The sequence below is a fragment of the Panthera tigris genome, chromosome C2 (genome assembly GCF_018350195.1).
Source record: "Panthera tigris isolate Pti1 chromosome C2, P.tigris_Pti1_mat1.1, whole genome shotgun sequence".
In the NCBI taxonomy this organism is placed as follows: domain Eukaryota; kingdom Metazoa; phylum Chordata; class Mammalia; order Carnivora; family Felidae; genus Panthera; species Panthera tigris.
This window is the reverse complement of record NC_056668.1, coordinates 119854359-119870034: the sequence shown is the minus strand read 5'-3', so window position 1 is coordinate 119870034 and position 15676 is coordinate 119854359. Positions and strand designations below refer to the sequence as shown.

Here is a 15676-nt window from a genome sequence, read left to right as displayed (position 1 = left end):
ATGAAAAGAATTTTGGTAATATATATCAAAAGCTTCAAAACTGTTCATGGCCTTTAGACCTATTATTCGACTTCAGGGGTTCTGTGGTTAATGAGTTTATCCTAAATTTCAAAAAAGCTGTATTCATAAAGATGTTTGTGGTAGGTTGTTTAAATAAAGAAAATAAAATATCTTGAGCATAGATCTATGAATTTTCTTAAATTGCATACTAAATTCTAAATACACGAATTTTATTTCCCAGAAATTCTGGGCTGTAGCTTTTTTTTGCCCCCCCCCCCACCTTTTTTTTTTAACAGAGGGTGAGAGAGAGAGAGAGAGAGTTCAAATGGGGGAGGGACAGAGAGAAAGGGAGAGAGAGAATCCCAAGCAGGGTCCATGCTGTCAGCATGGAGCCTGATGCGGGTCTTAACCCCATGAACCGTGAGATTATGACCTGAGTGGAAACCAATAGTCAGACAACTGGCTGAATCATCATGGAGCCCCTGGGCTGTACCTTTATGAGATTATTAAAAGGGTCCTTGGACTTCAAAATATTAAGGACCATTGTTTTGTTTTGTTTTGTTTAATGTTTTATTTTTTATTTTTGAGAGAGAGAGACAGTGAACAGGGGAGGGGCAGAGAGAGGGAGACACAGAATGCAAAAACACGGTCCAGGCTCCAAGCTGTCAGCACAGAGCCCAATGCAGGGCTCAAATTCACCAACCGAACCGTGAGATCATGACCTGAGCCGAAGTCAGATGGTCAACAGACTGAGCACTCCAAGTGCCCCAAGGACCATTGTTTTTAATCATTGATGCCAAATCACTTATATCAAAGATGTCCCTAAAAGGAGGTGTAATAGAGGTCTAGAAGGAGATATTATAAAATGTTTGTTGCTTTGGAGGAATATGGGAATTTTTATTCTTTCTGCTTTTCTATATTGTTCAGATATTTTATAATGTGTATGTATTACTTTTATGATATTAATAAAAATTTCCAAAAAAATTCTGTGAACTTGATAAGCTTATGCAATGGAATCAAACAGCTCTCCCGGAAATGTGTGTGAAAAAGTGAGAAGTATTGGGAAGAGTATGCAATAGTCATAAAATAATCAACCATTTTATTTAACCCTGATTCTTTATTTACATAGTTTCTTTTTTCATGTCATGCCATCACCAGGCCCATGAGCCCATGTAGTGAAAGCAGAAAGAAACTATTCATAAAAGAAGGCTCCGGTGTAATACAGACCTGAGTTCTGATCTGCATTTTGCCACTCTGTTGCATAGCTTGGGCACATTAACTTCTCTGAGCCTCAGTTTCTTCATGGGGATTATAATGCTCAATTTTGCGGGCTAATATGGGGATGAAATGAGGTGATAAATGTAAAGTGCCTAACAGTTTCAGGAGTGACTCATTAATAGTAGTTATGATTGTTAGTGTTTTCGTGCCTTTGTAACAGGAAGTAGTATAGGTATTGATTGGGAATATGTAGAGAATTCTACAAAATGAAGAGTGCTTCCTATTTACTTATCCCTTTCAGGCAGCTTCACTGCTATCAATGTGGCAAGATTTGCCATAGAGGTGGAATTTTTAAAATTTTTCTCATGCATTTATACTCTGCCTATTTTTAACATTTCTGTTTTTCCTTTATATTCTTTTTCTAAGATTCTTGTTATCATTGTCATGCATGTTTCCATAATCTTGTGAAAATTAAACACTTTTTTCTAAAGTATTTCTCTAGGTATCTTCACTTCTTTGTTACAAAAATAGAACTCCAGATGTATGAATGTATCCTATTGAAGATTTTTGACTGTCATGATTTATTGTATTTATTAATTAAAATTGAGTTTTCAGGTTTCAAAAAAAATTTAGTCCTGGTAAAATGTTATATTTCTTAATATAATTCTTAAGTTCTTTGTGCATTCTGATTTTTTCATTTCATTTTCAGATAAATGTGTTGTTTTGCAGTCATAAATAATAATTTTGGACATTTATATAAATATTTTTCAGAAACTAATGGAGCGAATTCAGAATCCTGAGTATTCAACAACTATGGATGTTGCACCTGTCATTTTAGCTGCTCATCGTAACAACTATGAAATTCTTACAATGCTGTTAAAACAGGATGTATCTCTACCCAAGCCCCATGCAGTTGGCTGTGAATGCACATTGTGCTCTGCAAAAAACAAAAAGGACAGCCTCCGACATTCCAGGTTAGAAAGTTAAGGTTTTGATGAATAGGTGTGTGATACAGTAAGGTATGTCAGTGAAATTTTTGTTGTTTATCTTTCTATGCAGCTTTTAAGAAATATGGTGCTGGGATGCCTTATGAAAGCTAAACTTCTAGTTCTTTTGCTTAGTATGAGTTTTACATTTTTAAAAAATGTTCACTAAATGATGAATAATTAGCAAAATCCTTCAAATTATGAAAGGTTAACCTCATACTTCTACTGGTGGGGCTTGAAGACACTATTTGCTTTTTGAAAGCAGAGTTTATTAATCTAAGAGAATTTTCAAATAATGGAAGGGGTGGAGATACCCCTTCTTATTTATAAGGAAATAAATATTTTCTGTCTGACTAAATATTTAACTTATTATGCCTCTTACTTCCCCTTTCACACAGTATGCAAGTTTTTTTCTCTTCCCATTATCCCCAGTCAAAATGTTAAGAACAACTGAGGAGAAAATGAACAAGAGAGTATCCCATTTTGGACAGGTTGAGCAAGATCACATACATAGGCATGTTGTATAAGGTTCTGGGCTAGACTTGAGATCTAATTTTCAGCATAAGCCTATATATAAATCATCTATGTAGTAATCAAATATAGTTGAAATTGTATCACATATAATATTTACTGTGGAAATGTGGTCTCGAAGTCCTAAGAAGCCTGTTGACAAGCTGTTCTTACAGTATATGAAATTAGCTTTAAAGATGCAAAGTATTCACCCTTACTTCTTCCTTACCTTAAGAACAGATCTTTGGTAGATTGACAGATAGTGACAATCCATAAATTGAGAAAGTCTCCTGGGAATCAATTTAATGTTTATTTGCAGAGGTTGAGCTGAAAAATTTTTTATTTTCAAGTTGATTTACAGTGAGATCTGTGTTTCTTTTTGATAAGATCAGGTTGATAGCTATGGCTTTATCATTTACTTTTTAGTTTTAAAATGACTAGTCTATAAGATGACCAACAGAAATGATCTTTAAGGCCTCTTCTAGTTTTGAAATCCTTTATTAATATTAAATATAAATATTTCCAGATTGTATGCTTGTTAGATAGGTGTGTAGTTGAAGCAGCTGAGGGTAGAGGAGTTGGAGCTGGAGAGAACACTCAGCCTGGCTTCGTTTGAGGCGGGGAGGATGCTTTGTTCTGAAATCTTTTAGAGAAAGAAAAGAGAAAGGAAACCATAAAACAGACTCTTAACTATAGAGAACATACTGAGGGTTGCCAGAGAGGAGGTTGGCGGGGGGATGGGTTAAATGGGAGATGGGTGTTAAGGAGGACACTTGTAATGAGCGCTGGGTGTTTATTATATGTAAGTGATGAATCACTAACTTCTACTCCTGAAACTAATATTACACTATATGTTAACTAACTGGAATTTAAATTAAAACTTGAAACAAAACAAAATAAAGTAAGATGAAATAAAATCAGGTAATGTCTTTCATCTTTTATGTTTTTTTTTAATATTTTTGGTTATACTGTGCCCTTTGCATTTGTAGATAAAGCTTAGAATGAATTATCATTTTTTATAAAAATACTTGCTTGAATTTTTTTTTTTAATTTTTTTTTTTTTTTTTTTTAACATTTATTTATTTTTGAGACAGAGAGAGACAGAGCATGAATGGAGGAGGGGCAGAGAGAGAGGGAGACACAGAATCGGAAGCAGGCTCCAGGCTCTGAGCCATCAGCCCAGAGCCTGACGCGGGGCTCGAACTCATGGACTGTGAGATCGTGACCTGAGCCGAAGTCGGACGCTCAACCGACTGAGCCACCCAGGCGCCCCAGAATTTTTTTTTTTTTAAGTAGGCTCCACACCCAACGTGGGGCTCAAACTCATAACTCTGAGATTAAAAGTCATGTGCTCTACTGACTAAGCCAGCCAGGCACCCCAAATTTTTAAGAGAAGTTGCATTAAACCAATTTGGAGAGAATTGGCGTGTTAATAATATTAAATCATTCAAACTGTGAACATGGTATATCTCTCCATTTTATTAGATCTTCCTAATTACTCAGCAGTGTTTTCTAGTCTTCATTGTATAGGTCTTATACTTCTTGTTTACAATTCATTCCTAAGTATTTTATCTGTTTTGATAATACTGCACATGAGTTGCTTTCTTACTTTCATTTGCAGATGGTTCATTGCTAGTATATAGAAATAAAACAGATTTTTTGTATACAGGTTTTGTATCTTGTGATCTCACTAAACTCACTTATTAGTTCTAATAGGGTGTTTTGTTTGTTTGCTTGCTTGCTTTTTAGATTCCCAAGGATTTTTTACATATAAGATTATATCATCTGTAAATAGAGATAGTTTTACTTCTTTTCCAGTCTTTGGGCCTTCATTTTTCTTGCTTTATTACACTTACATTTTCTTGCTTTATTATCCAGGGTGATGTTGAATGTAAGTAAGACTGAATATCCTTGCCTTTTCTGGACTTTCTATTTGGGAAAGAATTCAGTCTTTTAACATTAAGTATGATGTTAGCTATAAGTTTTTCATTGATTTCCTTTATAAGAATAAGTAAATTCCTTTATATTTCTAGTTTTTGAGGGTTTTTTTTTTTTTAATCAAGAATTGATTTGGGATTTTTGCGAAATGCTTTTTTGCATCTATTAAGTTGCTCATATGGTATTTGTTCTTTATTCTATTTATATGATGTATTATATTATGTTCAGATGTCAAACTAACCTTGCATTCCTGGGATAAACTCCACTTGGTTGTGTTATATAATACATCTTAGGGGTTACTGAATTCATTGTGCTAGTATGTTAAGTATTTTTGTGTGCATGTTCATGAGGGATAGTGTTCTATAACATCTTTTTCCTATGTCTTGTCTTGCTTTGACATCAGGAGAACACTGGTCTCATAAAATAAGTTTTGAAATATTTCCACCTCCTCTATTTTCTGACACAGTATTGTTTAGGACAGACACTATTTGTTCCTTCCTTACATGTTTGATAGAATTCATCAGTGAAGCCATTTGGATCTAGATTCCTTCTTGGCAGGATGGCTTTTAATTTCTAAGTCAATTTTCTTAATATAGGGTTCTTTGGATTTTCTGCTTATTCTTGAACCTGTTTGATAATTTGTGATGGACTAGAAATTTTTCCATTCCATCTATGTTGTCTAATTTGGCATAAAGTTGCTCATATTCCTTTAATATTTTTCCTTTCTGTAGGATCTCTTTTTATTTTCTTATTTGTGTCTTCTCTTTTTTTATTGGTCATTATAGCCCAGAAATTGCCCAGCTACAGTCTTCAGGTCAAATCCAGCCCACCAACAGTTTTTATAAATAAAGTTTTATTGAGATATAGCCAACCATTCGTTAATTTATTGTCTGTTGCTGCTATCACTATATAACAGTAGAGTATTTCTCAAAGCCTAAAATGGTTATTATCAAGCCATTTACAGAATGAGTTTGCTGATTCCTAATCTACCTAAAGGCTTGTCAGTTTTATTGATCTCTTCCAAGAAACATTAATTTCATTCTTCTCTGCTGTTTTTCTTTTTTATTGCTTCTGCTTGGATTTTTATTATCTCTTTCTATTTATTTTGGGTTTGATTTGCTCTTCTTTTTCTAGCTTCTTAAGTTAGAATTTAGCTTATTGATTTTAGATTTTCTTTATTTTTAATGTAAGTATGTTCAAGATATTTTCTAATTATTTTGTGATTTCTTTGATTATTAATATTATTATTATTATACTTCATTTTTAAGAGAAGTTTTAGGTTTAACAAAACTGAGCAGAAAGTACAGAGTTCCTACATACTACCAAATTCACTCCCTCCCCAGCTTTCTGAAGATCAGCATTCCTCACTTGTGTGATATCTTTGATTCAATAGATGAACAAACATTGGCCCATAATTATCACCCAGATAATTAGGGTTTACTCTTGGTGTTGTACATTCCAAAGGTTTTGACAAATGTATAAGGACATGTAGCCACCATTCATAGTTTCATAGAAAATAGTTTTACTACCCTAAAAATCCCCTACATTACACCTATTTGTCCCTGCCTCACCTCAAACCCCTGGCAACCACTGATTTTTTTTTTTTTTTTTTTTTATTGTCTCAATGGTTTTAACTTTTCTGTAATGTCATATAATTGGAGTCATATATAGTAAGTAGCCTTTTCACATTGGATTCTTTCACTTAGTCATACACGTAAGTTTCCCTCATGTAAGTTTCCCTCACATGTTTTCATGGCTTGACAGTGCATATCTTTTTAATATTGAACAATATTTTATTGTATGAATTTTCTACAGTTTATCCATTCACCTACTGAAAGACATCTTAATTGCTTCCAAATTTTGGCAGTTATGAATAAAGCTGTTAGAAACATTCATGTACAGGTTTTTGTGTGGACATAAGTTTTCAATTCATTAGATAAATACCAAGAAGTGTGATTGCTGGATCATATGGTAAGAATATGTTTACTTTTACAAGAAACTATCTTCCAAAGTACCCACACCATTCAGCATTCCTACCAACAAAGAATGAGAGTTGATGTTGCTCCACATCCTTACCAGCATTTGATATTGTTAGGGTTTGGATTTTAGCCTTTCTAATTGGTATGTAATGGTACTCATTGTTGCTTTAATTGCAGTTCCCTAGTGACATATGATGTTGTACATCTCTTTATATACTTATTTGCCATCTGTATATCTTCTTTTGTGAGATGTCTGTTCAGATCTGTTGCTTATTTTTTTATTTATTTTTTAATGTTTTTAATGTTTATTTATTTTTAAGAGAGAGAGATTGAGAGGCAGAGCATGAATGGGGGAGGGGCAGAGAGAGAGGGAGACACAGAATCTGAAGCAGGCTCCAGGCTCCGAGCTGTCAGCACAGAGCCCGACGTGGGGCTCAAACCCACAAACCATGGGATCACCACCTGAGCCAAAGTCAGATGCTTAACCGACTGAGCCACCCAGGCACCCTTGTTGCTTATTTTTTAATTGTGTTGTTTGTTTTCTTATTATTGAGTTTTAAGTGTTCTTTGTATACTTTATATACAGAGTCCATTATCAGATATATTTTTTGCAAATATTTCTCTCAGCCTGTGCCTTGTCTTTTCATTCTCTTCATTCATGGTCTATTTATTTGTTTATTTATCTATCTTATTTATTTAAATGTTTATTTATTTATCTTGAGAGAGAAAGAGAGCTAGCACATGCAAGCGGGGAAGGGGCAGAGAAAGAAGGAGAGAGAGACTCCCAAGCAGGCTTCTTTCTGTCAGTGCAGAGCCCCACGTGGGGCTTGATCTCAGGAACCCATGAGATTATGACCTGAGCCAAAACCAAGAGTAGGACAATTAATCAACTGAGCCACCCAGGTGCCCCCTGGGTTATTTTAAAGTGTGTTGTTGTACTTGAACATATTTGGGGATTTCCCAGATTTCCTTCTACTGGTGACTTCTAATTTAATTTCTAATGTAATTAATTGATTGGAGAATATACTGTATTTAAAAAAGCATTTTTTTAATGTTTATTTTTGAGAGAGAGAGACAGAGACAGAGACAGAGCATGAGTGGGGGAGGAGCAGAGAGAAAGAGAGAGACACAGAATCTGAAGTATGCTCCAGGCTCTGAGCTCTGAGCACAGAGCCTGACATGGGGCTCGAACTCACGAACTGCGAGATCATGACCTGAGCTGAAGTCGGACGCTTAACCTACTGAGCCACCCAGGTGCCCCTACTGTAATTTGTAAATAACTTTATTGAAGTATAATTCTTATATAATAAAATTCACCCTTCTGTAATATGCACAGAGTTGGACATTGACCATCATTATCTAATTCCAGAGCATCTTATCACTTCAAGAAGAAACACCATGCTCATTAGCAGTTACTCTCCCAGCTCCTGGAACCACTAAATTTACTTTCTGTTCTTGTGGGTTTGCCTATTCTGTATATTTCATATAAGTGAGATCTTTCAAGCTGACCATCTTATTGGTCATTTGCTTATCTTCTTTGGAGATGTCTGTTCAAATCCTTTTCCCAGTTTTTAATTGGTTATCTGCCTTTTTATGGCTGAATTGTAAGAGTTCTTTATATATTTTGGATACAAGTCCCTCATCAGATACATGATTTGTAAATCTTTTTTCAGATCCTGTCAGTTATATTTTTACTTTCTGGATGGTGTACTTTGAAGCATGGAAGTCTTATATTTTGGTGGAGTCCAGTTGATCTCAATTTTGAAATTATAGCTAAGATACCATTGCTTAATTTGGAGAATGCACTTTTTATGATTTTGTTCTTTTTTTTTAAACGTATTAAGACTAGTCCTATGGCCTACTTTGTAGTCTAACATAGAGAATATTCTATGTACTTTTGAAATAATGCATATTTGCTGTTTTGGGGTAAACATTCAATAAATATCAGTTTGAACATATATTCTTTCATAGCATTTGAGTCTTCCTTATCCCTACTGGTTTTCTATCCATTTATTCTATCAATTTCTGGGAGAGGAATATTAAATCTCAGAATGTATCAGAATATATAATTTATCCTTGTCAGGTGCAGTGTTCTGTAGATGTCTAGTTGGTTAATGGTCTTGTTTAATTTTTCTCTTTCCTTTTTCTTTATATCTTTTGTCTGGTTGTTCTATCCGTTTTTGAAAGTGGGGTATTAAAATTTCTAATTGTTATTGTTCAGTGTCTATTTCGTTTCTGTTCATTTTTTCTTCATAATTTTAGTACTTAGTGTTATAAATGTGTTTATAAATGTTGTATCTTCTTGAAAAGGTTCACCTTTTATCATTATAAAATGTCCGTCTTATCACTAGTAACAGTTTTTTTTTGTTTGTTTTAAACTCTGATGTTAATGTGGCTACTCTAGCTTTCCTGTGGTTGCTGTTTGCATGATATATCTTTTTCCAGACTTTTACTTTCAATCTATTTGTATCTTTGAATCTTAAGACAACATATAGTTAGATTATGCTTTTTTTTAAAATCTAGTCTGACAACTTCTACTTTTGATTCGATTGTTTAAACCATACACATTTAATGTTATTAACATAGTTGTATTCACATATGTCATTTTTCTTTTTGCTTTCTGTATGTCTCCTTTTTTGTTTTCTATGTGTCTTATATCTTTCTTGTTCCTCTATTCCTTCATTAGTGCTTCCTTTTACATTGAGTGTATATTTTATTTATTTATTTTAAAGTTTTGTTTTTGTTTTTTTAAAATTTTTATTTATTTTTGGGAGAGAGGGAGAAAGAGCACAAGCAGGGGAGGGGCTGAGAGAGACAGAGACACAGAATAGGAAGCCAGCTCCAGGCTCTGAGCTATCTGCATAGAGCCTGATGCGGGGCTCGAACTCACAAATCATGAGATCATGACTTGAGCCAAAGTCAGACACTTAACCGACTGAGTCACCCAGGTGCCCCTACTTATTTATTTTAGAGTGAGAAAGAGAATGGAAGAGGGGCAGAGAGAGAGAGGGAGAGAGGATATCCCAAGTAGGCTCTGTGCTGTCAGCACTCAGCCCAGCATGGGGCTTGATCTCATGCACCATGAGATCATGACCTGAGCCGAAATCAAGAGTCGGGTGCTAAGTTGACTGAGCCATGAGGCACCATGAGTGTATATTTTGTAATGTAGCATTTTAATATTATTAATGAATTATTTATTATATGTTTTCAGGTTTTTTTTTTTTTTTACTGGTTGCCCCAGAGCTTATCATATGCATCTTATCAGAATCAGCTTCAGATTTATACTAGCTTAATTCTAATATATGGAATGCTATATATGTGTGTGTGTGTGTGTGTATATATATATATAGTCTCTTTTCTATCCCTTTAATTGTATTATTGTTATACATTTTTCATCTATTAATGTTATAAACCCAGCAGTGTATTGTTATTATTTTACTGTCATCATTTCCTTAGTCTATTATAGCTGTAGTCCTGATCACTTATTTTGCGCTGCTGTTGGTGAATACATTACAAATGTATTACATTTCTCTGTGTTATCATAGGCCAAACAGTACATTATTATTTTATATAATTGCTTTTTAAAATCAGTTAACAGAGAAAAATCTGTATTTATAGTGTCTTTTATAATTATATAATTTTGCTGGTGCTCTTTGTTCATGTGAACTTGTATTACCCATCTGGGATCACTTGCTTTTAAGAGCTTTCTTTAGTATTTCTTCTAAGGCAGGTCTGCTAGGAACATATTTAATCAGTTTTTGTTTTTCAGTTAAAGTTCTTATTTTGCTTTTACTTTTAAAGAATAATTTGGGTGGTTATAGTATTTTTGGTAGTTTTTTCTTTGAGTGTTTTGAATGTTGAATGCTCCCTCTATTGTTTCTACTGAGAAGTCTGCTGTTAGCCTTATTGGGGTTCCCTTGTAAATGCCTCATCATTTTCATCTTGTTGTTTTCATATTTTTCTCCTTGCCTTTGACTTTCAGCATATTTATCATGATATTTCTGTTTGAGTCTCTTTGTATACATCCTTCTCAGAATTTGTTGAGTTTCTTAGACATGCAAGTTGTTGTTTTTCAGTACTTGGTAAATTTTGGTAAGTTGTTAGCCGTTATTTTTTCAAAACTTTTTTTCTTCTTTTTCTTGTGTCCTGGTGTACCCATTATGAGTATGTTGTTGTACTTAAAAGTATTACATATCTCTGTGAATTTCTGTTCATTTTTCTTCATTCTTTTTTTTTCCTCTTTGTTCCTTGGCTTGCGTAATCTCTATTGATATATCTTCAAGTTTTGTAGTTCTTTCTGTTACGTCCTGCATTATTTTGCTTAGGGCTGTCATAATAAGATACCACATTGGATGACTTAACAGAAATTTATTGTCTTACAGTTCTGTAGCCTATGAATCCAAAGTCAAGGTATTGGTATGATTCATTTATTCGGAGGACTCTGAAGGAGGGATCTGTTCCAGGCCACTGTTACTGGCTTGTAGATGGCCACCTTCATGTTCAGAGAGTATTCTCCCTGCATGTGTACCTGTCTCCACACTACCCCCCACGTTGTTATAAAAACACTAATTATATTGGATTTAGGCCCACCTTAATGTCTCATTGTTACTTGATTACCTTTGTAAAGACCCTGTCTACAAATAAGGTCACATTTTGAGATACTGGTGGATAGACTTCAACATATGAATTCTAGGGGTACACATCTCAACCTATTGCAAGCTCCTCTAATGAATTGAAAATGCAGTTATTGTACATTTCAATTCCATAATTTCCATTTTGTTCTTTTTCATAATTTCTATTTATTGATATTCTCTGTTTGATGCAACATTGTCATCATGCCCTCTTTTACTTCTTTAATCATACTTCCTTTAGTTTTGGAATATATTTATAATGGCCACTTTGTAATCTTTTTCTGTTAAATATGACTTCTGGTTGCTCTCAAAGGCAGTTTCCATTACCTGGGTTTTTTTTTTTTTTCTTTTTCTCCTTGGGTATGAGACATGTTTTCTTATTTCTTTTCATGTCTCTTAATTTTTTACTGGAAACTAGACATTTTAGATAATATATTATAGCAACTCTGTGTGCCAGTCCCCTCCATTTTCAGGGGCCTATTGCTGTTATTTGTTTGTTTATTTTATTTTATTTTTTTAGCAACTGTCTGGATTATTTTAGTGAAATCTATTTTCCCCCTTAGTTGCTGTTTGGTGAGGGACAGCTTGACTTTTTCTTGCACATCTAGTATTTCTTTGTTTGAAATCTGGATAGTCTAGTATATATTATAGCAAGTCTCAATACTCTTTTACTTTTCTAAGGTTTTTTAAAAATTATTTTTCTGGTCTGCTGAATCTTGTCTCCCTGTGAGGTACAATCATTGATCTCTGTGCTTAGCTTATTTTTTTTTCTTATTTTTATTTTTTAGCTTTGATTCTTTTTTTTTCATATTTATTTTTTTGGGAGAGCACAAGTGAGGGAGGGGCAGAGAGAGGGGGACAGAGGATGTGAAGCAGGCTGTATGCTGACAGGCTGACAGCAGTGAGCCCAATGTGAGGCTCAAACTCCCGAACCAAGAGATCATGTCAGATGCTCAACTGACTGAACCACCCAGGTGCCCCTTAGCTTTGATTCTTAAGGGTCATTTTAGGGTCTCTGTAGGTGAGCCACTAATTTGGTAGAAGTTATGTTAATACACTTTGGGCCTATAAGAGTTCTGCTGTCTCCTGATGAATCTCTGGGTTAGTCAAAGTTGCAGCCATTTCTCAATAGTTCTTGTCTTTTCTTTTTACCAAACTGTCTGATGTTCTCCACATATGCCTAATACGTTAGTCTGCCAGAGATCTCTGGAGACCTTGTATGAATTATTTTATGGCTTTTTTCACTTCCAAGATCTCGCTGTTAAATTTCTAGTTTGTCTACTGTTTGTTTCTACTCAGACTCCAAGCTTGGTCTTATAAAACTGCAGGTTTTCCTTGTTCATCTCCTCTAAGTCCAACCCTTTCAGCCATCAGAACTGTAGGTTTTTGCCTCCAGTTAAATTGATTTTCCCCTTTAAGCACAAAAGTACAGGTTTACCAGTCTCAGGCTGGAAAACTGCAGTTCTCCCTGCTGGAACTCGGGGGGGCAGAGGTGATGGAGGTAGCCTCAGGCAAGAAGACCACAGATTCGAACCATTCTTACCTGAAGCTCTAGCAGTTTTTCGGTAATTGATTCTCAGTAGATAATTTCCACTGCCCTGAAAAGGTTGATTTTTTAAAAATACAGTTAACTCTTGAGCACTGTGGGAGGTAGGGGCACCAACCCCCTGTGCAGCAAAAAAATCCCTGTATAACTTTTGACTTCGCAGAAGCTTAACTACTAATTAGTCTACTGTTGACTGGAAGCCTTACTGATAGCACAGTCAGTCAACACATATCTTGTATGTTATATGTATTATGTACTATATTCTTATAATAAAGTAAGCTAGAGAAAAGAAAATGTTGTTAAGAAAATCATAAAGAAGACAAAATACATTGATAGTACTGTACTGTATCAAAAAAACCCACAGAGGTGCCTGGGTGGCTTAGTCGGTTTAGCATCTGACTCTTGGTTTCAGCTCAGGTCATGATCTCGTGGTTTTGTGGGTTTGAGCCCTTCATTGGGCTCTGTGCTGGCAGTGTGGAGTCCGCTTGAGATTCTCTGTCTCCCTCTCACTCTACCCCTCCCCTACTTGCTTTGTCTCTCTCAAAAACTTAAAAAAAATTTTTTTTAAATCCCACGTAAAAGTGAATCCATAGAGGTCAAACCCATGTTGTTCAAGGGACAACTGTAATTGTATCCATTTGTATACATATTTTTTGTGTGTAGTGGAATCATTGACCTCTTCACACCACCATTACTTTGATAGTATTTTGAATACCAAATTGATAGATTTTATAAAATGAGTCAGCCCCATTACTTGTCAGATTCCATCTAAGTACTTTCTATACAACAGTACTTGATTATTACTCTAACACAATTGGTTGCCACCATTACTAGCTGTCACTCTTGCTGTGCATTTTGTCATTAATCCTTAATATATTTTGAGACATGATAATGTTGGTTAATACAGAAGTCATTTTTTTAGACATAATCTGATAAAATTAATATAGAAATATTGGTAGAAACCGAACAGTTGCTTAGTTATACAAATTTTTCTCAAGTTTTTGGACAGTTTTGTTGTCGGCAAATATCTCTTTAGAAATCCTTAAGACAGCTATACTTGTTTTATTGAATAGCTAACTTATAATTGGATTTCACAAATACTGTTTTCTTAAAAATGCATTATACAAAATTTACTTTTATATCTTAAGTAAGACCTGAAACCTATACGGTAAATAAGGAATATTTCAATAAGTTTGTTTAAATAAAAATTTATGGGCACCTCAGTGGCTCAGTCGGTTTAGCATCATATCCTCTGTCCCCATCTCTCTCTGCCCCTCTCCTGTGCATGCAATATTTCTCTCTCTCAAAAATAAATAAACATTTAAAAAAATTTAAATTCCCACATAGGAAAGTTCAATTGCAAACAAAGGAAAAAGACAAACAAGAAACTGGGAAAAAGTATTTAGAACACTTTGACTAGACAGAGGGCTAATTTCTTTGATATGTAGATCTTACAAATTGATTAAAAAAAACAATTATCAGAAAAATAGGCTAATGAAAATGAACAGGCAGTTTACAGAAGAAGTATAATGGATAGTGAACATACAAGGATGCTTAAGCTTATAAAGAAATTCAGAATAAAACAACTCTAGAATTCCAGTTTTTATCTGTGAGAGTGGCAAAATATTGATGATGATGTAGGGAGAAATGAGCTCTCCTTATTGTTAGTGCTTTGGAAACATGTTAGAATTTAAAATACACATGCCATTTTATCCAGCAATTCTAGTATGCAAAAGATATGTGAACTAAAGAATATTCATTGCTGCATTATTTATAGAAGTAAACAATTAGAAGCAACTGAAATTTCCATTAATGGAGATCTGATGAGCTGCCATCAAATGGAAAACCATCCAGTTTTAGGAAAAAATGACATGACTCTATATGTAGTGACATAGAGTTGTTCCTTTACATAGTATGTCTGATTATGTTTGTGTGTGAATTGAAAATATCAGGAAGGATATTGACAATTCTCCATAATGTGACCATCTTTGAAGAGTAGAGTGGTGGAAGGAGAATTAGGGACCATCATGTTTCTAACTGCTTGCTGTTTTTAATAACAAACATGTATTAATTATGTTTAAAAGAAAATACACATTATATAATATCTACCAAATTGAGAAATTAAGAATTATATGCTTACAAATTAAAGATATATAGCAAAAATTTTCTGCTTTGCTTCCTATTTATGTATTGAACATGAAACCTAATTAGTTTACAGAAGGTAAAGGGACATGCTTTTCTGTTAGAGAATGTGCATAAATGAATGATTTCGTTCTTTTTTTTTTTTTTTAAAGGAGAGAGAGAGCACTAGTGGGGGAGGGACAGAAGGAGAGAGAGAGAGGGAGGGAGGGAGGGAGGGAGGGAGGGAGAGAGGGAGGGAGGGAGGGAGGGAGAGAGGGAGAGAACCTTAAGCAGGTTCCACATCCACCACTGTGAAATCATGCCCTGAGCTGAAATCAAGAGTCGGACACTTAACCAACTGAGCCACGCAGACACCCCAATGATTTCATTCTTAAGATTCAAAATATCTTTAAAAAAATAACCTGGTTGAATAAGTCATATGTTACATATATCTAGCATATGAAAGCAGTCTCATCACTGAGGAAAGAAAAATTTAATAATCATTCACATCATATTCAAAATGTATTAGTTATTAGCATATTTCATTTAAAATAATATTGGGTTCAGGAATAGAAATTTTTTAATTAAATTGGATTGTAGAATACAAAGACTTATTTTTTTTAAGTCTTCTTATGCAGGTTATCCTGTAATAAGTATATTATAGTTGTTTTCTTTTAATTTTACAGTACTTCAAATTTATGAAAATCATAGGTTAAAAATACTAATTATATGTGTATAATACATTTA

General features: G+C 34.3%; 1 protein-coding gene across 7 annotated transcripts in view; it reads left to right on the top strand.

Annotated features, from left to right (window-relative positions):
• Positions 1-15676, top strand: part of TRPC1 (transient receptor potential cation channel subfamily C member 1) — a 64443-nt gene that overhangs the window by 23407 nt on the left and 25360 nt on the right. For all 7 annotated transcript variants that reach the window (XM_042999034.1, XM_042999032.1, XM_042999031.1 and 4 more), the window contains one exon: positions 1990-2192. In XM_042999034.1, the coding sequence (XP_042854968.1) occupies positions 1990-2192 (203 nt within the window). The remainder of the gene's footprint in view (positions 1-1989; positions 2193-15676) is intronic.